This window comes from Pelodiscus sinensis, chromosome 5, assembly GCF_049634645.1.
Source record: "Pelodiscus sinensis isolate JC-2024 chromosome 5, ASM4963464v1, whole genome shotgun sequence".
Taxonomy (NCBI): Eukaryota; Metazoa; Chordata; order Testudines; family Trionychidae; genus Pelodiscus; species Pelodiscus sinensis.
In genome coordinates, this window is record NC_134715.1 from 4,577,555 (window position 1) to 4,602,014 (window position 24,460).

Consider the following 24,460-nt stretch of genomic DNA (forward strand, 5'->3'; position numbering starts at 1 on the left):
TGATGGAAGTTTTGACCTGTGTGGAGTCTGCTAAAAATAGAAAGCCAGCTGCTTCAGAGAGACACCAAAGAGAAGGGGGAGGGCGAAGTGACAACTGGGAGAGTTCTCGTCTCAGGAAAACTGCCGTTCTACCAAACAGCATGGAACCAGGAAGCAGTAGCATGGAAATCTCTAGTCAGAATCTACCAGAAACACTCAGTCCACAGTAGCCAGCTCATGAGTCAAAGGTTCTCTCTGGGGAAATGAATACTTCACTGGAAAACGCCACCGCAGCAAGACCAAGGGTCCAGAGATTGCCCCACAAGCTCTCCCTCTTCTGCCCCCCAGGGACTGGGTAATACATGGCAGAAATGAGCAGAAAGTAGGCAGTGGGGGTGTATCTCTGTCGGTCCCAGAGCACTAGAGACACAAGGCAGGGGAGGTGATATCTTTTATTGGACCAATGTCTGTCGGTGAGAGAGACAAGTGGCAGTAGGCTGAAGGAAGTTGGCATATACAGGCTAAGTGAGCTGGCTAAGCCTTGGAAGTTTCCTCCAGAGAAAAGGTGAACCACACAACAGCACACATCCTGCTCATGGCCACTTCCTGCAACAGCGGGGAGGGAGGGAGAGAGGGGGAAGAGAAAAGGCTCCCTGCTCACAAGCACCATGCCAGTAGCCTGTGTGCTCAGGGCAGCATCCCTAAAGCTCATTTTCCTTTGCAGGGCCATGTTGCATTACACACAGATACCTAATTTCCTGTCACTGCTCAGCCTCCACGTGACTTTTTCACATCCCTCCCCTTATACTTTAAAGGGTTTCCATGCTGGTATTATTTGGTGCCACTCTGTTTGTACTGCCCTGTTCCACTTTGGTGCCATCTTCCCTCTCCCCTTCCTAAAACATCTCCTGCTACACTGCCTTTTTGACCCGTCACCTTAGTCTACCCTTTCGTCCTGGTTTAAAGTTCTCTCAGCCCATCCCGCTAAAGCTTCATTACTGACATTGAAGGGCCTTTTGTTCAACATGGAGAAACCAGAAGAGCTGGTGAGATGTGTACACATTTTCCAGTGCTTCTCCCAAGCATCTGGGATATATTCATGCCCTAATCCAGCAGCTAACTGCATGCGGGCACACTCCTGCATTGGCACTGAGTTTCATTGGCTCTGATGGGGTCCTGGGAGGAGTACACCCACATGCAGGCACCTGCAGGATCAGGCCCTTAGATTTGGGGTCCCGAACCATCTTTTTGTGCTATAGTCAAGGTGCCCAGCATGAAGGAAGCCCAAGCCTTTGCTGAGGCCTCCAGGCACTGCCACAATACCAATAATACACAATACTGAATTGAAGAAAATCAGGCTAACGAGCATAAATCCTTTCACAAAATTAAGGGAGGCCTTTAGTCCTTGCAATTTTATCAGAACAATTTAGAAAGTGACCTTGAAATAAAGTGAATGAAAAAAATCTGCACATAGTAACCCTGCTCTGCAGCCTGGTGTGGATGGAAAGACCCTTGGCACCTGCCTACAGCCTGAAGCCAGGTCTACACTCATAGGGAATGCTGAATGAAGATACACAATTCCAGCTACGTCAATTACATAGTTAATTCACGTTTCCCCGCCGTCTCCACAGCGGGAGGTCGACAGGACCAAACGCTCCCATCAGCTTTCCTTATTCCTTGCACAAGCAAGAGTACCAGCCACCAGTAGTGGCACCCTCTGAGCCGGAGTGGCCCTAAACGAGCTGCTGGCAACTGGCGCCCTAGGCAAAACATGCAATCGGTGCCCCTGCCTCTAAAGCCCTCAACAGCCGTTTATCTTGGTGCCCTAAGCGACCGCCTAGTTTGCCTGTATTGACGGGCTGCTACTGCCGCTGAGTCTGATTTAGCAAGTCTTTTAGCAAATGGGTGTTACTGACTTCGGCAGAGGCTGTGTGGGAGTAAAAAGCCCACACACAGGACCAGCCCTATGTGGCAAAATGCACTCCTGGATTATGGCTACAGCAGCAAGTCAGTCTCTTAGGGTATGTCTAGACTACATGCCTCTGGAGACAGAGGCATGTAGATTAGGCTACCCGACACAGTAAAATGAAGCGGCGATTTAAATAATCGCCGCTTCATTTAAATGTACATGGCTGCCGCTCTGAGCCGACAAACAGCTGATCAGCTGTTTGTCGGCTCAGCGCGATAGTCTGGACGCTCCCCTGCCGATATCAAAGGTATTTGTCGACCACCCAGGTATGCCTCATCCCAGGAGGCATACCTGGGTGGTTGACAAATACCTTTGATGTCGGCAGGGGAGCGTCCAGACTATCGCGCTGAGCCGACAAACAGCTGATTAGCTGTTTGTGGGCTCAGCGCGGCAGCCATGTAAATTTAAATGAAGCGGCGATTATTTAAATCGCCGCTTCATTTTACTATGTCCGGTAGCCTAATCTACATGCCTCCGTCGCCAGAGGCATGTAGTCTAGACATACCCTTAGAATCATAGAGTACTAGAACTGGAAGGAATCTCAAGGGACCTAATCAAGTCCAATCCGGATATTCAAGAGCAGGTTAGTCTCAAATGAACGTACTATAGTACATGCAGCTGGTTAAATCCACTAAAATGTTCGTTTAATTCCCAGAAGCACATTTCAAAAATATTCTGGACTGGGCAAGGTGGAGCAATAAAGTCTGAACCAAAGAATGACTCTTGTCAAAATGAAAAATTGTAAATCAAGCGCAACAAATCACACTGTAGAGAGTCTGAACCATGTTTTTCTGCCTACAGCAGTGCAGACTTTGGAGATCATGCTAGCTAAGATACCATGCTACAAGAGGTCCCATTAACATGAATGGGAAGAAAATATTCTTCACCATGACTAAATGTGCCAGAAGTAGGCTTAAGTCATGCCCCCCAACACAAACTGCAGCCAGTTTCTAACAGAATGTTTGATCTTCAGAGTGGAGAGATAATCAGGGGAGGATGCACCACAGATTAGCACTGGGTCCAGCATTACTAAACCTGCTTACTAAGGGATATTTTCGAAGGGACAAGAGACATCAACTCTGGTGGTTAACCGTTTACCCAGCAAGCATGCCTGCATCGTGGCAGGCCTGGCTGGACCGGAGCAGCCCGCAGCAAGGCGGGACAGGCTAGAGAATACCCCACCCTCACCATGTGGGGGGAGCGCTCCCACCTCAGCCTGGCCCACCGTGCCGCAAGGCCACTCCAGCCCAGGTGGGCGGGAGCAGCACCCCACCACAGGATCACAGTTAAACGGTTAAACATTACATTTAACCAGTTAACTTTTTAATGGTAATTTTACATCCCTAATTTGGACGTCGTGAAGTCTCCCCATTCCCTCCCAAAACTTTGGAAGAAGTAGACAGCGAGTAGCTGATGCTTGCTGGTGATGCTGTTTTGGTAGTAAAATGAGAGCAGAGAAATTCTACATGACCTGGACGCACTGAGTGATTGGGCACCATGATGAAAGATTAACTTCAGTCTAAGTACATTGACAAAAATAGTCTAAACTTCTCATTTGCTGAAGGTCTCTGATCTCTGAATAAAAATAGCTGCTGAGGGCAAGGACTATTTTGGTTTGCTTGTTTATGCAGAATCCACCACATGACAATGCTCTGGCTCCTGACAGAGGCCACCCATGAGCTACAGTTTGCCAAAACTCGAACTAGCATAGAATAGAAAAGAGGCTACTGTGATGAGGAAAGAAAATATTAATGGAGCAACCCAAGTCTTTAAAAACACTGGCTGTATCAGTGTACAGTAGTAAGATTCTATAGTAAAGCAATGATGTCGCAGTGCTTACACACACCCCTGTGGAGGGGAGGGGTTGTCAAATAATTATCCAATTAAAAAGCATGCAGTTGTGAGTTCTCAGATGCTTACCTGACATCATTACCACCATGGGCGAAAGATCCAAAGCAAGCTGTCAGGATCTGGAGAAAGTGAAAAAGTAGGTGGACCTGAGAAGTGTCCTTCTCCTCCTTTTCCTCTTCTACAGGATCTTCTGGGAGTTGGTTAGGCTCTGCTAAGTCTGACGCCAACTTCATTTCCACATCCCCTTCCTCTGCCTCAATTTCCGCCTCAGCTACTGCATTGCAGTAGCTGGAGTAGCTGTCATAGCGAACTCTCTTTTTAGAATAGGACACGGTGTCTCCCACCAACTTTTCACTGTCCTCTGGGGTTGTCGGGTCAGCTGCCTTGAAGGATGAATGTACTGGCATTCCACAGATGGCCGCCGTGTAACAAGTGTAGCTGTTATTGCGACGCAGTATCTTGTAATTGTTTTCTTGTGAGGGTCGGTCATTGTTTGCTCTGTCCAGATGTATTTTGTGTAGCAAGTCTTTGTACAATCCTGAGTCTTTATGCACAGTGTGATACACCTGGCCATCGCTCCTCATGGAGCCGTCAAAATTAAATGTGCCATTGGAAACAGGAGATTTCATAGTTGTGTGCGTCATAGAAAAAGCCCTTCCTGTAAAGGTAGATGGTCAGATTTTATTTCTGTCATATGAACGTCCTATGCTTAGCAGAGTACCAAAACAAGGTGTAAATAGCTGATAGGTCAGCCATCTGCAGCATATAATACAGACGTTCATCTCAGATCCCAGAATGCATTGCTCAATTGGAAAACAGACATGGTTGACATTAAGGGAGCGCCTACAGTTGGGAGTATGGATAGCTTTATGGTTAAGGCATTAGTTTGTACCTCAGAACATTGTCGCTCAAGTCTAGGATCTCCCACAGACCTGCTGTGTGACTTTGGGCAAGTCCCTTAGGCTGGAATTTGAGTGCTTAATTCCAGGCACCTTTTAAAGACCGACCCATAATCTCTCTATGCCTGAATTACGTATTTCTAAACTGGGAGTAAATACTTCCTTTCAACTTGCCTTTGTTTGGCTTGTCTATTTAGACTGTAAGTATTCCAGGACAGGAACAATCCTTTGACTATGGGCTTCTGTAGAATAAGGGGACATTTTTCAAAAGTGCTGAGGTGACTTAGAAACCTAACTCCCATTTTTAAAAATGCTTATGTCACTTTTGATAATGGAGATTTAGGTTTAGATTTTTTCCCTAAATGAACAATAGAGTGCTATGCAACTTTACTGGTAATCAATCATTAGAGTTGGGGACAACTGATTGTCAGACTCCATAAACCTGAACCCCAAAGCTTATGAATAAAACCTTATTACAACTGCAGGCTCTCCAAAAATCTTACAAATAAAGTTGCTAATGGCGTCCAGTTAAAAGTTCAGAAACAGGAAAGTTAAAAGTTCCTTCAGAAATGTTAAGACATATTAAATATGCTATACATTTTACTTCTAGTAATACCATAAACATAGTGACACACAGCTATTTGTATCTCTATCCTACGCTTATCTACACGTTTATGTTAAACGTGGACTTCAAGATTCACAGAGTAGCCAAGTTAATATTACTGAAGACACCGTAACTTTTCCATGTTCTCACTTTGGGGATTTTAACTATTCAACATTAGCTATAGTTGTTTTGTTTTACATTAAAAAGCTCTGCAGTGCATTTATGGATGTAATGTATCTAATTAGTTTGTTCTCACAAGATCAATGGTCCGCTATGAACAGCAACTATATAGGGCAGTATAGACACTGCTTTGGTGTCAATGAGGAAAGCTCGCAGCTGATTCGCTAACAGGCACCACTCAGCCAAATGTGCCTCTTCCGTAAGTAAATGCGGTTTTTCACATGTGCGCTACACACAGGAATGTTCCCACGTGGCAGCATAGTTTCACCTGTGATTAATCAGCCCCACCCAGTCAGAAGCTCAAGTCTTCTTGCATGGAGTTGACTGACTGGGCAGGGCTGATTAATCACCTATGAAGCTGTGCTGCCGCGCATCTTAGAGGGAACACTGCACACAGGCAGTTACCATGATCACATGGCATGGTGCAACTGGCAAGCCCTTGTATCCAGTAAGGGCCAATCAAAATCAATGGGGCTCTGTGTGAGCCCAGCAATTCATCCACACAAACCAGCTTGCAGAATCAGGGCTTTAAATGAGAGCTTTATTACATGCATACATGCATTATGCATGTGTGCACTTGTAGGTGTGATTCCTCTAGTTGATATACTCCAAGTGGTCATAAACTTGTAAATTCAAACCTGACAGTTTCCAGAACTAGCTGGTACAGTATGCCCAAAAAGTCCATGCTCAATTTGAACTTTTATAGTTAAGCTACTTTTATACTCTCTGCCTCCAAGAAGTAGTTGTAAGAAAGAATAGGAAATAATTATCAGGAACAGAAGAATAGTCTTTTTCCAGCTGCACATAAAATTCAAATACTGCTGAACAACATATCCTCTGTTTGTTTTTTAGATCATCTTTGGAAAGCACATCAAAAAGAATATTTTCATTAAGTTGCGAGCAAGCCAAAAATAGCGAACATGATCTGCTGTAGGAGAGATACAAGTAGGTACACACTGAGAGGAAGGGTTTGAGAGAAATTTTAAGTTACAAACAAACTTGTACTTAATATCGACACAATGGAGAGAGAAGACAGTTCATGTTTTCTTACCATATGGCACACGAGGATGGTTTCCATTTGCTACGCTGTTATCTGACACTCCAGCGGCTTCAGTTATTGAGCCAGTGAGGGGAATTGTGCTCTCATCATTTGCTTTGGCTCCAGGAAGCTCTTTAAAAACAGGTGTTTCCTCATCTTGAATTTTGTCAAGGCTTTCATCCGATATCCTTGACAATGCGGCATCTTTCTTTAATCGGCCTAAGGAAATGCCAGCATTGTAATTCTAAGGGTTATTCAAACTTATCTAAACTACTCCTTGTATTCCTAATGCAATGCCAGTGTCATTAAAATAAGCTTGAACACAGCAACTTGAGTGGTTTGATTTCTGTTTTGTTTAATTAATCTAGACATATATTCTTTCATGGGAATTTATTACTAGCATATTTCTCTTCATTAGCCTCTCTGAGAACCATGAAAATACCTTGTGCCCATCTACAAATTCACCAGATGAGGTTACTGAAGTCCTCCATTTTTTTAATGCAATGTTTTTTAAAAGTGCAACCCCATTCAGCGAACATTGCAAGGTGGTTTTGTTTTAAGTTCAAAACCTAATGTAAAACCAAAAGCCTTGATTAATTTAACTTTACAGTAAAATAAAAGAAACTGTGTACATATATAGTCATTGTGCAAGTCCTTTTCTTTTCCTTTAACACTAGGGATGTAAAATCTTGGTTAAAGAGTTAACCAATTACCCGTTAACCGAGATCCTGCCCAAAAGGGGGGGAGGAGGGAATTGTCACTCTAGCCCAGGCCACCGGTTACCCAGTTACCAGGAAGGGTGATGCCCACCAGGTAACTGATTACCCATTAACGTCCTTATTTAACACCTACATTTTAAAATGTAAAATATAATATATTCCAGTTTGCCAGGGATTTTACACCACAAGCATTTCATCTACAAAACACTTACTTGCTATTTTTCTCCTCATCCATGGACACACAAAAATCCACACTAGCCCAGCAAATACTATAGCTATCCCAAATGATATTAGGACTATTATCCAGATAGGAAGTACCAGTCCTAGCACTGTGAATAGAAAAGAAAAGGTAAAGTTTTATATGCAAAAATGTCAGTTCCTTAATATAGTACAACTTCAGTACTAAAGATAACATGTCAGCTAATTCTGCTGCACCTGAACAAAACTGAACCAATAAGCCCCTTCCGCTTCCGCAGGGCTGGAGTTCTGTTTTGATGCAGCAAGCCTGTACAAAGCAAGGGATGAAGCTTTTGAAAAGGTCACTTTGGCTAAGTAAGACCTCAATTACAAATCTGTATTTTCACTTTTTTACCAAATACCATGCAGCCAGGTCAAGAACAAACTGTTTTTCTATAGTTAGGAAGTTAACATATTGGAAGTTCATTTACAAACTATACTGAAAACAAATTCTTTGGAACAGGTATTTCACCTGAGAATATTCAGAATAACTCCCCCATTGACACTGACTACAAGTATAAAGAAAAGCCTCTTAAAATGTTCAGGCTTGAATGTTACAAAGTCTCAGCTGTTGGCAGCCTCACTGTTTAGAGATTTGGGGCCCATACTTATCAGGAGTATTTTCTTGTGCACTATTTAGGCACGTATACACCCTGCACAAGAAAGTCAGTGTAAAGATAATGACGCTGGCGAAGTGGGTGTTTCTCGCCCTCTGGGGTTGGTCCAGTAGAGAACAGCAGTTTTTTGTTACTGTTGGCAAAGGAAGTAACATCTGCCCTGCATGCAGAATGTCCTCAGTTCACAGCCTCGGGGTAATCCTTGAGAAAGGGTTGGTCAGGTTCACACACATGTCCATAGGGAGCCCTAAGCCATGCCAATGCACCATGGGACATGTGAAATCCTAAGCTGGCATGTAGAGATTTGAAGCTGGTCCTCAGAGTTTCTGCACACAAGCCTGGATCCTGCTCCCGTAGATGTCAGGGCAAAATTCCAGTCAGCATCACTGGACCAGTCCCAGGCTGGACTGTGAACATCAGGATTTTAACACTGGGGTCCTCAACCTTTTACTGAGGCTCCCCCCAAATGCTATAAAAATTGCACAGCTCACCTGTACCATGATAACTGGAGGTGGGGGGGTTGCACATAAAGTCAGGGCTGGTACTAGGGGTAGCAAGCAGATATATTGCCTGCGGCCCCGTGATGCTACATTGCTCAGGCTTCAGCTATCGGTGGTGAGGCTCACGAATGGAAAAAACTTCTGCTGTCGGAGTCAGCTGCCTCTGTGATACATAACTACGGAGATGTAGCTAGGCTCATAGTGTCTCTGCAATGCTTACACCCTCCAGGGAGCTGCTTTCAGGCTACTCCAGCTTTGGACAGTTTCTTGTAATGAGGGGAAAACACAAGAAATGAATTTAGATACTCAAGGCTAGGTAGCTCCACTGGGATTTGGGCTGCTCACTGCAGGTCACAAAAGCCTGGCCGCTCTCACAGCACTGATACCGCACTAGGACAGCAGCACTATGGCCAGGTATCCTGACAGAATCCAAGTGGGATGGTCCTGTGCCTCCTACGAAGCCGCAAGTGCACTGGAGCTAGGGGTGAAAAGATAAATCCCTCCAGTGAACAGACTGCTTGATCTTCAGGCTGACATAAATGGGTATTTTAAAAACCAAGACAACCACTAAGATTCTGGGGCACTAATGGAGCAAGATCGGACAATCCTTTGTCTCTATTATTTGTTAACGTAAGACATTAATGTTTTATTATTATTCAACAGTGCACATCAGTACCTATTAGCCAATACAAAATCAATACATACAAATGCAAGGCAGAACAAAGCTTTCCTTCTGGACTTTGCATGCCAGAGCTTGTACTCACCTGGTGCCCCTGTGTACATGATGGAAAACACATTAATTGCTATTGTAGCAGCATAGAACGCTGGAAGTGCACGAAGCCCATTGGGCACAGGGTCTTCCTGTGTAATAATGAGAAAAGAGGAAAAGTCACATGGGCTGTTGTGTACACAAGGACCAGGGCTAGCACAGATTGGGAAAAAAAATCACCCACTCCCACCCTCAGCATCAGGTGGCTGGATCTTCTGGCGTCCCCTCTACTTCCAATCCTTGCATTCCCAACTCTCCAGATTTGGGCCTGTAAACTATTCATAAAACCTCAATTCACAGCAACAGTGCCTTCAGTGACAGATAGGATAGCAGTTTGATGGCAACTAATTTAAAAACATGGCAGGCAGCACTGACTCGTGGCTCTGCCACTGACCAGCTGAATGGCCTCGGGCAAGTCACTTTTCGCGTGTGCGTGCGTGTGTATTTACTCTTCCACCCACTCATCTATTAAGACTGTAAGCTCTTTGGGGGCAAAGTCTCTTTCTCTCACTGTGTGTTTGTACAGCACCTAATTCAAAGGGGCCCTGATTGTGGTAGGGCCCTCGGTATTACTGATATTACTACAGTGACCAATTCAGTGACATATAAAAACATTACTAGCCTCTATGTTTAAAAATAAATGTATACTGGATTTTTCCATCTGCTGACAAAGGTTTCTGCATGTGCTAAATGTGGGTAAATGTATTAAATCGGTGGGGCTTATTGACAGTCACATGTTTAAATGTAGCGCACATGAGCGTAGCAGAGGAAATTCAGATTAATCCTTATGTGCATCACAAGTAATGCTGCTCTCTGCAAAGAATTGCTACTTATCCTGCAGTTACAGTTCTGTAAGACGTTGTCACTATTGACATTTAGAAACTGAAGTTTCTGAAGAAACTTGAAGAAACATGAAGAAACTGAAGTTACTGAAGAGTTACTTATGCCAAAGAACAAATACTGCACCCATTTAAATTGCCTGCATCCTTTTTTCATTTTGGGTCTCTATGACACTCCATCCCTCATTTGGGCCACAGCAGATTTGAAGGCATGAGGGAGACAGAGAAAGATAATAAAGGAGCATCTGACTTCAAACTCTGCGGGATTGCACACAAATGCAGACAGAGCTGGTAAATTCCATACCATGGAATAACTGAATAATCCTGCTTCCCAGGCCTGCCAACGTCAGGAGAGGGTAGAAGCCACTGCCCTGGGACCCGAGGCTCCCATCTACTGCTGCAAGTTCCGGGCCCATTAAATCACTCCTGGAGCCCACGCAGCACCCTCTAGACCCCTGGGTGGCACTGACGGGATGGGGGAGGAGCTAGCTCCAGCCCCACCCCTTCCACCTGAAGCCCCGCCTCTTCCAGTAGTGTGGAGCCAGCCTCCCTTCACCCATCTGGCCTAGGGGCCTGGCAATTCTGTCAGCTCTGCTGCTGCTGCCCTCACTTCAGATGAAGCCACTAATTGCAGCCTCCTGGGTACCCATAATAATATATACTTGGACTCTTAGTGCACTAGCTGAGGGTTTTGCATTTATTAAGCACCTGTTCAACTCGGTTTTGTTTCTTTGCATTAGCTAATTCGCTCCTATTAAATAGAGGTTATGCTAGCATTGTCTGGGTTAAGCAGCGTTCCTTATCATTTGCTAGCCTTGTGCAAAGCCTTTTCCAAGAGGAGGTGTTGATAAAGCAGCCTTCCCAGCACATCATGTCCCAGTGAAGCAGAGTGTATTAAAATAAATGCGGTACGTTTGCATAGCACCCTTTTAACTCCTTGGAAATGCCAACAGCCAAATAGTATATAGACTCTAGTGCAGCAATGACGACGGCTATGCACTGGAGCGGACATCCAACCTTTTTAAGCACGAGATCACTTTTTGAATTTAAGTGCAAATGGGATACAGAGTGGGGGGAGGGGCACCCTGACATCAGCACCCCCTCCTCTTCTTTCTGCGCCTTGCACAGCAAGCAAGGGGCTCCCAGGGGTGGGGAGCAGCTCCAAGGCAGAGGGCGGGAGCAGCACAGCAGTGCTGAGAGGGGCAGATGAAGTGCTGGCACTTGACAGCCTCTCAGCCAAACCTGTCAGGATCACCTGTCAAAGGCTCCAAGACATACAAGTAGATCCCACTCTACTGGTTGGTGACCACTGCCCTGCCCCTTACCTTGTTTAAAATTAAGAATCTAATCAGCACGAAGAGCACTCCAGACATCAAACCGGATAACAGTGGGGAAATGAACCAAGAGGCAACTGTGGAAAAAGAGATACAATAAACGATCAGTGGCAACATCCCAGGTATTTGAGGAAGTTCTGCATTATCAAATAGGAAAAGAACCAATGGACGACACAGTTTGGGTGCTCTTATGGGATTTCCAAAAGCACTCAGAACTGGCTTACACCCACTTCCACCAAAGTTGATGAGTGTCTTACTCATGCTAAGCGCTTTTGAAAATCCCATATGCAAGGGGTTTCCAGAATAATGTTGAAATTACAGCAACTGCACCTCACACAGGAATGCCCCTGTGGCCGAACGCTATCAGAAGAAGAAACTTGATCTTTGGTTAATCTTGATGGCCCTCAGTCCTGAAAACTCGGGTAAGCAGACCCCTGTTCCCAATCGGAACCCCACTAAATTCAATGCATTTCAGTGCAGACACAGGGATCTGCCCTTTGGAGGCAGCTCAAGGGATCAGGAACCAGATTTATGAAGCATTGCAACAAGTTACAGGATATACTGTTGCACGTTGAAGTCTGTCTAGGTTCTGACAAGGCAAATAACCTTCTATAATTGTCAAAAATTCTCAGAACCGAGCATGCTCTTCTCTTGCTGCAGTCAGTAAAACTCCCACTGCCTTCACTGGCTGCAGAGTGAACCCCTCTGAAAATCCTACCCAAGAATGCTTACAGTTTGAAACATGGGGCTTTAAAACAGACCGATCAGTCATCCCCATGAATGTTTCAAGCGCACCTTTCAGTTATTTTACCCTCAACAAAAACATAAGAACAGAATTTTTAAAAAAAGTATAGTTTCAATCTGTCACATGCCCCTGTGGTATGCTAGTGCCGTCTCCATAAAAATAAACAAGGGGCCAGAGTGTGACTTGGACTACATGCCCATGTGGCATAGTAAGACCCTCCTTAAACACCTAAAGGGGCTAATACAGGACCACATGCTCAAACATAGGTAGGTGCTGCACAAATGCTTGGTCCCTCCTTGGAAGGGATGTGACTACCAAGTCAACTATCTGATAAGCAAATCCCAGCTGACCCCAGGCTCTGCCACGGGGAGCCACGTAGTGCTCCTTGCGGCATTTCAAAGAGGCAGCACCACATGGAGCCCGGGGTCAGAAGGGCTTCAGCACTTTTGCCTTTGAAGTGTAGCAACAGCTGTAGGGACTGTTGCTACACTTCAAAGGCCGAGGCGCCCTATCGACTAATCGAATAGTCGACACAAAAATGCATCGACTATTCGATTAGTCAATTACCCGATACTTAACATCCTTACTCCTTGGAGTAGGGGAGTGCGGGGGGGGGGGAGGGGGATGAGGAGCACCGTGGCTCTACCCCCTCATTTGCTGGCCAGTGCAGCTGAGCCTGTGCATATGTGAGGGAAAAAGAGAAGGCAGGTGTCACAATTTGTTCCTGGTATCAAGCCCCCACCAAAAGTACAATCTCTTGGGAGTTAGCAGGGCCTCCTCTGTCAGCCTTGGGAGTGCCCCAAGGGTCAAATGTCTCCCAGTACTTCTGGGAGATGCAGTTTACACACCACCTCTTGCTCCAGGCTGTGCCTCAAGTCACTGTCTAGCCCTTAGTGAATAGGACACACAGGCTTCAGAACAACAGGCTTGGAGGGGAGAGAAGTTAAGGACAGCACATTAAAATCATGAAAGAGTATTTCTTTAAAACATGTGCCATTGGTGCACAATTTTCCACATACCGTCACGCATAAAAGGAAATGTCAATTACCAATCTTGACAAGCTCCATCCACTGAACGCCCCGCGTACCGATCGCAACAAGTGAGAATCCAATGGTAGCCCCCACTATGCAGTGGGTCCCAGATACTGGGAGTTTCAAGAAAGAGGCAATCAGCTGCCAAACAGCAGAACCTAGATGGTGAAGGGGGAAAAATATCTGATATAAGCAATGATAATGGCACCAACAATAACCACAGTGTACTGCATGGTTCTCAACCACATACTCGCATTCCTCTCCCAGGGCTGCCTACTCCCTGCACCCACAGCAGAGATGTGAATAAAACAGTCTTTATCATGTTCCGCCAGCCACTAGCTTAGCTTAGCTTGTGGCTTTGAACTTCACATCTCCTTGAGATCCTGTCTCACGAGCAACTCTTCCTGACCACTCAAACATGTGCAGCATACGGACCAGGCTTCCCTTTAATTCACAATACTCCTGCTGTCCCATTCAGGCTACCAGGACATTGGGGTGGCATAGAAGTACTTTCCTACAGCTGTGCGGCTTTGGGGTAGCGTTTAACCCTTATGAACCAGCTGTTCGGTTTGTGCACAGAGTGAGAGCTGACAAGCACAGGAATGGCTGCTGGGACAAGGTTCATTTTCAGTAATGACTGCTGATACCGCCTCCTGCATTCAGGGCGTGAAAGGTTTCATTAATGAGCAAGTCCGGTCACTTGGCAGCAGAACGTTGTGCTGTGTTTTGGATGCTTTGGTACCGGAGGGCAGCAAGGGTACAATGCACTTTCAATAACACTGACTACAAGTGGGCCTGAAGCAATCCAGAGGTGCCCCAAGCAGGAACAGCAATTCGTTTCCTGGGGAGGAGCGGTAACGCAAGGAAAAGGCAAATCAGAGAAGGAAAGAGATTCACAATCAAACGACAGCTACAGCGTGGGGGAATGACTGGAGGAGAACATCAAGGCAACACTCCAGCTAGATGTCAAGCTCGAGGTGGTAACGTCCAGGCAATAATCCAGTGCCACTGCTGTTTGGACTGGGAACTCAGCGTGCTCCTGTCAAAGGCAATGAGCACATCGGGCGATTCGCCAGGAAGCTCTGGTGCAAAGATGATGCCAGTGAAACTGAGGAAAGGCAGCGGTGGCTGTGAAAGTGGTGAACTTTCACAAAGGTAAGTCCACCAGCACCCCTCTGTGCTTTTTCATGTGAGTAAAAGGGCATTCAACACTGGCTGCCTCCTTCTACACAGATGTTCCTTGGCTTTCACGTGGCAACTTTCGGAATCACGGGATACTGCTCGGAGAAGACACAAGGATTCTTCTTGCTGCACATGGCTCTGCCCTCTCCGAATACTTCAGTGGCCCACAGTGGTTTTCTCTGAATGCTTCTGTCTGGGGGCATAGGGTGACACTGCTTCTCAAGTAGGGGGTCAGAGAAGTATGGAGAGAGGGCTACCACATGCCCTGTGCGCACTGCTAAATAGGCAGAGGGTGTGGGGGAGTTCAGGTATGGGAAAGGTTGAACATCACTGCTGCAGTGAATCAGGAAGAAGACGCTGGGAACAGAATGCGAGCTCTAGAGACAAGGAAGCTGACGAGACACATGGGGCTGAGGGAAAGGATTTTTACGTTTTGGAAAACCAGAGCGTGCCGAAAGAGATGGCAGAGGGTGGGAATGAGAACAGGCGCAAGGACAGAGTCAAGAGGACACATCGACAGGGAATACTGTGACAATAGGAGACACCCGAAAGTTCAAGCCTGGGAGTAGAGCAGGAAGAATACTGGGCAGGGGTCTGCCCCCAAGCCCCAGCCTGACTGAATTCCTTATGCATGGAGGATGCCACTGGCAGATCCTTTCAGTCTTACCACAGCGTCCTGCCTCTTTCCCGAGGCGGTGGTGGCCAAGGCTGCCGCACTCCAGGAGGTTCTGTGGAGTCAAAATTAGAGCAAGCCCCAATCTGTGCAGAGAATAAAATTCTGCTGTTCCTGGCGGTAAATCATGAGATTGTGAAATAGGCCCACAGGTTTCACTCATGGGGTCAGGCGGGTTGCTTCTCTTGAAGCCATAATTATTTAAGCTGAAGCGTCGGGTTGCCTGGCCTGATGCAGGCAACTGAGGTCACAACCTGGGCACTTCTCCAAACGCTGGGCTCAACAGTCTCCTTATGGCTGCAACCTTTGGCTCACTCTCAGAAATCCCAGCTAACTTTGGCTTTTCAGGCACTGGACATCTTGAGTCATATTTTACACCCAGAACTGAATGTGAGTTTTCTCTGGTGGCTAAAGAATGGAGTAAATCTTCCCTAAGTGGGTGGCTGTTGCTTGGATGGGCAGATCACCCTAGCCCGTGTGGTTAAGAGCTTCATTTTAGGTCTCTGATAAGAACAAGCCTACTGCTCAATAGCAGAGAGACAGGGTGCCTGGATGTACCCTTCGCTACTTGTCACCTGGTGGGGCTGGGGAACCCCTTAGGCAGCCCACATGGACAAACAGGAAAGCCTCTGACTACTTCTGGCAGATGGATGCTCTGTGTCGCCCATGGAAAGCAGAGGTCCTTTGCCTTCCCTTTCCCTTCCTGCCCACAGGCAAAGTCTTTCTAATCGAAGTGAGGACAGAGTGCAGACTGGCTTAGGTGACTGCAGCGTCTAACCCTCTCTTCGGTGAAGGTGGTCCATAGACAATTCAAGCCACATGGCTAGGTGAATGCCTGTTGTGTAGGCTGGGTTGGTAAGGATAAGAAAAGAGGGGCACTGTCTCCGAAATCCTTTCAGAGTTGTCACAAGCCAGGACCACAGAGTATCAGCAGTAACTCCATTAAGTCTCACTGGTGCTCTCACTTCCTCTCTGCCCCTCTATAATGCTCTTCAACAGGGGCCCCAAATTGGGGGTAGGGGCACAGCAGCCTTAGGCATTGGGGCTCCTGGCTTGAGTCTCTCTCAGCAGTGGCCATTTCAGACACCTGGATTAGTTGCAGCTCAAGTTCATTTCTCTTGGGCAAATTCTGCAGTAAGAGAGGATACGCAGGATCATGTCAGCCGCCACAAAAGCCCTCCTGCTTCTCTGCGTTCAAACTGCAGCCGCCATCACTTGGATCCTCTGTCTGCTCCAGGCAGAGGAGTCAAGTGGCTTGCACTCCCCAAGTGATGGGTGAGGGCTGGTGCATGGACAGAAGTTTGCAGGGCTCTGCCATGGAGCATACTAGAGGCCTCAATTCTGCATCTGGCCAACTCGTCCTGTGCCAGGGAGCAGCAGCCAAAGCCTCCTGCTGTCCGGAGAGCCCTTCCTTCCCTGACTGCATTGCAGCCAATAATGAGTGCCTTGCAGAGAACCCTTAACGACTGGGCAAGGTCTCTGAGTACGTGTTGTTACCAGAATCCCCGCCTGCCCGCCCTCTGCTTCTAGGAGCAGGGAGACTCTGGAGGCCAGGACATGGAGCCACTTGGGAGTCGGGGGCGGTGACGGAAGCAGACAGGAAGCTGTTGAGCCTCTCGCTGCCTCAGGCTCTGGGGCGGAGGAGCCATTTGAGCAGAGGAGCGGGAGCTCAGTACCACGGATGCAAAGCACCAGGGTTGCAAGTGTGAGGAGAACCCAGTGCCTGAAGGAGTCCTCAGAATCCAGGGCGACCGTGCCAGATGCTCTGGAGGGGAAGCTGCCCTGCTGAGCTTGGTGTGTACAGAGGCGTCCCAGTCTTGGCTGATTCAGAATTTGTGCTCTGAGGATTCACAGGAGCCTCTCCCCGGGTGCCTCACAAGAGGACTCTTGGGCCTACAGAGGTCAAGGAGTGAAGTGCTGAAAATATTAGGCACCGGACAAGGCCCCCGGAGTGCCAAATCAGAGCAAAGCAAAGAAGTTCTGGAGCCCCAGGACAAGCGACTTGATGGAGGAGAGCTAGGGATGACCGGGTGGGGCAGAGAAGATTGGTGAATTTAAAGCTACAGGAGGGTGGTGTGGAGCAGCTATGGATAACAGACAGGAGGAGGATGCAGGAGACAAGATGATGGCCAGAATTGGAAGACACGAGGGAGTAGAGCTTTGTGGAGACTGTTTTGGCAGGTAGAGGAGTTGATCTAGGGCTCAAGAGCAAACAAGGCAGAAAGAGCAAGCAGGTGCGCAGCCAGTGGCAGGCAAATGCCATCAACACAGGCATGGGAGACAGGTGGAAGGACTGAGGAGAGACAGGAGTCCCCAAGGAAGGTGGACAGAGGGGCTGCGTGGGCCAAGTGAGGGAGGAGAGAGAAGTCAGACTGGGCCTTGCTCACAGGGAGGGACAGTCTGGAAAAGAGAAGAGTGAGGAGAAAAAACCCAACTCCTAATGTGATTCCTGGGAATGACTCTGAATGGGAGACCTAAACCATGCAGGCCCTTCTGAGGATGGGGCCTGACATCAGATACCAATGCCAATCGCTGGGAGAACCATCACCAGAGAAAGCACCAGTGTCACCTTGGTAGTAAACTGGCTGAGACTGTCCAAACTGACATATTGAACTTGGATCACTGAACGAGAGGGTGGAACTCAAGGCACACTTATGAAAATGCTTCAGACAGGTTTGAACAAGGATTTATCCCTGCAAATCCGCTATTTCATGATCAAATTTCCCTCTTATGGAGATCGAGCCTCTCAATCTTGGCTCTGCATATAGCTCCACATGCAAGTTAACGAGTAAAACTAATCTCTCCTGGGACTCTGGCCCAAAACAACTGGCACTTCTACCCCCAGTGGAAACTCTAGCTGAAACAAGGAGCACCTGCTGTGTAATTTATAGGTTTCTGTTGTCCAACAACTAAAATAAGAATAGATGAACTTAGAAACTTTTGAGGCCAGCACGTGGGATGTGCTGTGAATGAGAAGTTGAGGTACAGTCTGAAAAAAGATCAGATATGAAATTGTACATTATGTAGCAACTTTTTTTTATACTCGGTTCCCTCCCTGATAGATCACAAAAACACATTTAACCAAACCAAAGCTGAGCTGGACTTCTGGCAATATTGCCTGGGACCATACGAGACCTGATACTATCCCTTATTCTATCTTCCCCCGCTAGCAGAAGGCAGGAGAGCAAGAGAGGAAGTAATTGGGAGCTGCAAGGGTACTGTGAGGTAAGACACAAGCAAGACAGGTGACTTGGAGATCTTTTAAGGCAGGAGATTGGGAAATACAGTTTGGGTGAGGGCAGAATTAAGCTTCTGGAGCCTCAAAGTCATGGAGGCCCCAGGTTGTCTAGACCTGTGTAGCTCAAAAGCTCATCTCTCTTGCCAAGAAATAATATTCCCTCACTCAGCTTGTATCTCTAGATCAGCAATGGGCAACTCAGGCCAGTGAGTAGGCTGCTGGAGTGGCCCTCCTCCATCTCATTGGGGCCACAAGATTGCTGTAACCAGGATGGTCTCCCGGGACAGGGTAGTTTTCTACCTGCACTTGCATCCCTAGAATTTGTGGGGGGTGACGACTGAACGGTAGCAGCGCTGGGATTGGAAGCAAAGGGGGCGCACGGCTCTCAGTGCTGTGTGCACACAGCACCCATCTCACTGTGCATGCCCTGGCTTTACGTGTGTGTCACTTGAGTAATATTGGTAGAAAAAACGATGCGGACAGAAACCAGCGGAATCTGGCCACCTTGCGCCTAGGCAAAGGTAAACAAAATGTCACCCCGATGGCAGCAGGTGGACCACCACTGCTCTGTATTCTGGGATCATTGGCTGTAACGCCACTACAGACATTCTCCATCTTGGCCACTATTTCCTAAAGAACTCCGGCTTTCCCCAGATCCTGCTATGGCCACCTAGGACTGGCCTTTGAGACTTGTGACGTCCAGGACTTTTGATTTTGGGGGCATTCTGCAGACCAATCTGCAACCGTGGGTAAATGCTATGAGCAGGGCTGCTGCAAGGTTCCCCTACTAGCCTAGTGCCTGCTGGTGATCTGGCTCCGGTGCTATGTAAGTGGCAGCAAGAAATCCAGGCTGTCTAATCCCCCAGCTGTGATACTGTCTCTTATGCAGCCTTACTCAAGTCACCTAACCTGTCTGCCTCAGTTTCCTATCAATAACACTAGGGTACCAGTTACCTACGACATGAGGATATTGGTTGATGCTATACTGGTTTTGTGGTAAAATTCACCAAAATTCCCTCCCCCCAAGCCTGATGGCCCCCAATAGGGGAATGTAAACCGTTATACAGTTAATCGGTTTCCTGGTAAGCCTTAGGTTCACCAGATAGGTAAGTGGTTAACCCAGCCAGGGCCGCAACAGCCCTGACGGCAGCCCCAGGCCCAGGAGACCCAGCCTTGCCAAATGGCAGACCCAGACCCAGACAGGGGCAGGCAAAACCCTCCAGTGGGATCACATTTAACCAGTGAAACATTTTGTTTAACAGCCACATTACATCCCTAGTCCCCAAACCTCCAGTTCACTGGGACCCAATTCAGTGAATCATCTTAAATGTTGCCAACTCTGCACAGCCCCAGGCAAAGTAGCAGAGGTCCACTGCTACTGCTCTTTATACAACGAGAGTTAATTTTGGGGTGTGCTCTGAAGAATCACTTTTTGCCCCCTTCTCAACCAACTAACGCAGGCCCTGTGCACAACAGTGTGATCACAGTGGGAAAAAATCCATTCCATGAGCAAAGGGGGAGAAAGTTGTTTCCCAAACCTGCCTAAAGAAAAGGGAGGAAAAGAAAAGGAGAAAAACAACATGATTAGAAGGGGGAAAGGAAAAACACAAGAGAGAAAAAAAAACAATTGGTATGGCTAAGAAAGAAAGGAAATTTGGAGAGGGAATTAAGCCAAAGAAAAAGAGCATTTGCAGTTAGCAAAGTTTATTTCATTAACTCAGAAATTTAAAATGTGGAATTTATTCTTAAAGCCATCGCTGGAGGACGGGAATGCAACAGGTCACAGAGTTCAGGCTGGCTTATATAAATGTCCATGCAAATGAGCTGTGTTCTTTGAGCTGCTGGCCAGTTGCCTTTGCAGGCGGTATGCAATGCTTACAAATTTGGCCACCCTGCCTGGAAGAGGGGTTTACAGGACTGGGGTGTCAAACAGAGACAAATGAAGAAAACGAAGCCTTCCCGCTGAAGGAGATCATGTTTATTAAGCATGTGAGGTCAGAAGAAGTGTCACAAACTTCAAAGCAGGTTCTGCTGCACCAGAGCAAGTGGCAGTGCAAATGTACGCAGCTGTGTCTGTGCTAAGAGCCCCAGTGCAGGCACGTCGAAGTATATAGTACAGCGGTATTAGCAAATGTAGAAAAGGTGACTATTCTAGATCTAGCAACCTAGTATTTGATTTACCGGACAAGTCAGGCACTGGGCCAGAGATATTATTATAGTCTTCTTCCCAGCATTTGGCATTACTTCCACAAGCAGTAGTCATGGAAAAAGTAACAGCAAGTGGGGGGAGGAGGGGAGGCATCACATGTGACTGACTCCATTCCCTCTTGGATAGGGAAAGAAAGCAAAGATCTTCTGGGAGCCCTGATAACTGAATGCCATTGTTCTTTTTGAACAGGTCCCCAACTCCCTACTCTAAAGCACATAACCTCCTAACTGTGTTAGAGAAACCAGCACACGGTGCTCAGATTGGCGCCCCACACAAAGTGTGTTCCGGAGGAAAGGACAGAGACACAGTTGTGTGCGTTACTAGGCTTTTGTGCAGCAGAAACTTTGCTGATAAGCACTGAATGCAAACTGGAGAGAGAAAGAGGGAGGAATTAAGACAGAAATGCATGGGTGGGTCTAGAAGGGAAGGATGCTAGAGCTGGGGGAGGTTGTGAGGGGAGGAACTTGGGTGTGTGCTTGGTGGGGTGGAAACTTTCATTTAAAAAGATGATATTTCCACGTGATCAGATGACTCCAGCAGCTGGGGCTTTAAGGATCACATTGCAACACTGTTGAGTGATTGCAGAGAGACTGGGGTGACCAACACTGACTGATGCCTTGTTAATTGTATTTTACACTGAAAGTTGTCCCTTCCGGAGCTCCCAACCTTTTACAAATGCAGTTCCATCTGTGCTTACCACACATCTCCAATGCTCACAGCACTTCTTGCATAGAAATGAAGAAAATGGGTTGGGGCTAATTCCATTTCCCTCTGAAAGCAGTATCTGATCTAACCCAGGCTTAAATTAAAAGCAAACAAAAGCTATGTCAGTAGACAGAAAAAACAAACACGTCTTAGTTTTATGAGGGACTATGAATCAGAAGGATTAAAATTACAAGAAGCTGGTCACCCTCTAATCTATTATTACTTTTAATGTTATGGCCTTAGAACAAGTAAACATTTAATAATAATCAGTCACGTGGTCACTGAAGAGTCTAAGATATTTTAATCTACCAGTTAGGTTAACAGTTGACTACATCCTCGGAATAGGTATTCACTGTAAACTGCCAGTTCTTCAAGATCTTTTGTACGGCCATGAATGGTGTATTATCCTATTAATATGTTTTCCAAATTAAAGGTCACTTTAGATCATTTATTCAATCCATTTTACAAAATAAGAATTATTTTTTTTAATTAAAAGTTATAAACATTCAAGAAAAGTCAGCGATTAGAATGAAGTACAAGTTGAACCTCTCTAGTCTGTCACCCTCTGGACCTGACTGGTGCTGAACTAGAGAATTTGCTGAACCACGGGCGGTCAATATTGTCTAGCAGCATTGCCAACACTTCCACTGCTTGCTGGGCTCTTAGAAGACATTGTGGGGTAAATTAGAGCTAAATAATAGCACAGAACCCTGAGACTGCTGGCTATAAACAAACTTTATGAGACTGCGGGAAACTTGGCCACACTCACGATAAGTGGACAACTGGCTAACTAAAATCATGCCGGACCACAGACGTTGCCAGACCAGAGAGTGCCAGATTAGAGAGGTTCAACCTGTAATAAAAAGAGCAAAAGATTTTAAAAGAAAATTCAGGTCTCCTTTTAAAAGAGAAAGAAGAACCAGACAAGTAAGTACTGGAAGTTAGAATGTCTAAATGGCATAGAAAAAAAAAAACGCATGATGACTGGGATTATAGCTAGATGCCTATTGCTATTCAAAGATGAAAGACGGTTACTTACCAACCATTGCACTAACTTCTCCTGCCATCAGCAGATCCACAGTGCTGTTGTACAGATTAACATCAATGATACCTTTCCGAATCGTTTCTCCTACTTTTGCTCCCAGTAATACTGAGCCAGTGGTTTCAAAAATTGAAGCCAAAATGCAGGCTTGGCGCAAAGTGACCACACCAGAGCCCACCGCAGTTCCAAACGAATTGGCAACGTCATTTGCACCGACTGAAAATGCCAAAATAAAAGCGATGATAAAACCCACAATGACCATCCACAGGTACTCATCCATTGCCATTTTTCCCAGAGTCCGCTTGTACGGAAATGCTTCCCCTTTGCAAATATTTAAATAGACAAAGCTGGAGGGTATTGTAACGGATTTGTAAAGCAGGTTTCTTGTAAACAATTCGTTCTCTCTGGAAAGTGCTGGGTAGTGCACAAACTGCTAACTGCTGATTTTCAAACTACTGTCAATACTGTTCATTTGGCCGTGTTCTGTCAGCAATGAAACACATTCCATATTTTGCTTCAAAACGGGTACAAGTGCAGTATCCTGTCCTGTAACAGAAGAAAGATTGAAAAAGTGAAGCAGTGTGCAAAGCTGGTAACAGTGTGCCCTTTCAGAAGTAAAGAAATTATTTAAATCCACTAAAGGGATCTAATTTTGGCATGTGATAATGCTAACCATAAAGCAATTCACACAAGATTAAAACTAGGCTAACTCAAAAACAACACAGGTTTTTAGCATTATCAGGGATTGAAAAAATGTACTGGGTCATTCTGAACTGATATATTTGTAAAGTTTGTTTATTTAAATTGTGAGCAAATAGTGTGACTGGTCCTCTCCAAAAAGGGAAATTTTTTTCTACATTGACTTCCATGGAACTACGTGAATTTACACCTCCTCCTTAATTCTGAAAACTTGTATTCATTAAATATCACATGAGAAGGCATACAGATATCTCAAAATAAGTTTCTTTTGCTGCTTTTGGGTAGTGGGAATATTGTAGCCCTTCCAAATAATTTTTCACAATGTTTATTTCAGTGTACCTACCCACATATCTATATGTATCCAGGTCACAAGACAGACATTTAAAGAAAACGTTAAACAACAATAAATGTAAGGTTCTTTTCCTTCAAGAAAAGTTAACTGAACATTACGATTCACTACTGGATTTCTTATATTCAGATATACATTTTTCAATGGTTCTTATGCAGCTTTCACAGACTTCAATATCCTTTGACTAAAGTTTTATCTTGTGCTACTTCTTCAGCTTGTCCAAACAAAAACTGTACAGAAAGGAATGGATTTCAAGAGAGGAAAAAGGCTGATTTATTTCTCCTCACACATGCAAACCTCATCTCAGTGCTCTCAAGCCTTGAGGAGAAGGGAGAAAAATTGTTCTCCTTGGCCTCTGAGGATAGAACAAGAAGCAATGGGCTCAAACTGCAGCAAGAGAGGTTTAGGTTGGACATTAGGAAAAACTTCCTGTCAGGGTGATTAAATACTGGAATAAATTGCCCAGGGAGGTTGTGGAATCTCCATCTCTGGAAATATTTAAGGGCAAGTTAGACAAATGTCTATCAGGGATGGTCAGACAGTACTGGGTCCTGCCATGAGGGCAGGGGACTGGACTCGATGACCTCTCGAGGTCCCTTCCAGTCCTAGTATTCTATGATTACCTCAACAGGAGCCATTGTATTTTTACAAATATTTATTTAAAAAGCTTTGAACGTCATTTACAGGGCTCGTCGAACCGCAGTGAGCCCCGCTCGCCAGCCGCGCTGTCTGGCGTTCTGCGCATGCGCAAATTGCCTGAACCCGGCTCTTCCAGGTTACAATCTACTCACCACAGGCGAGTAGATTGTATTATTTGTCGAGCCCTGATCATTTATGTAAGCCACCAGCAGATTTTTCCCCCTATCCAATTATCATGGTGAAGGGGAGACGAAGCTAAGGAGCCAAGCCAAGAAAAAAAAATCCAACACCTGCCTACTTTCCAATACCCAGAGTTCTCCAAGATGTGTGCTCCCTATGGGCAGTCCATTGGGAACGTGCAGTGGTGGGAAGAGATGGGGCAGAAATTTGGAGGAAGGGATGGGGTGGAGAA

At 46.1% G+C, this 24,460-nt stretch overlaps 2 protein-coding genes across 8 annotated transcripts in view; one reads left to right on the forward strand and one right to left on the reverse strand.

Annotated features, from left to right (window-relative positions):
* Positions 1–6,846, forward strand: part of LOC142829495 (uncharacterized) — a 151,382-nt gene extending 144,536 nt beyond the window's left edge. Inside the window, exon 4 of the mRNA XM_075929175.1 lies at positions 6,335–6,846. The gene's annotated coding sequence lies outside the window, so the exon portion shown is untranslated. The remainder of the gene's footprint in view (positions 1–6,334) is intronic.
* The window catches only part of SLC20A2 (solute carrier family 20 member 2), a 70,608-nt gene that overhangs the window by 18,718 nt on the left and 27,430 nt on the right, over positions 1–24,460 (reverse strand). For 6 of the 7 annotated variants that reach the window (XM_075929290.1, XM_025185785.2, XM_014574737.3 and 3 more), the window contains exons 2-8: positions 22,359–22,907; positions 13,330–13,470; positions 11,528–11,613; positions 9,359–9,455; positions 7,453–7,569; positions 6,534–6,740; positions 3,869–4,457 (exon numbers count right to left, since the gene is read on the reverse strand). In XM_075929290.1, the coding sequence (XP_075785405.1) occupies positions 3,869–4,457; positions 6,534–6,740; positions 7,453–7,569; positions 9,359–9,455; positions 11,528–11,613; positions 13,330–13,470; positions 22,359–22,647 (1,526 nt within the window). In that variant the 5' untranslated portion in view covers positions 22,648–22,907. Of the gene's footprint in view, positions 1–3,868; positions 4,458–6,533; positions 6,741–7,452; positions 7,570–9,358; positions 9,456–11,527; positions 11,614–13,329; positions 13,471–21,311; positions 22,303–22,358; positions 22,908–24,460 lie in introns of those variants that run through there. The other variant, XM_006125357.4, reaches the window with a different exon arrangement.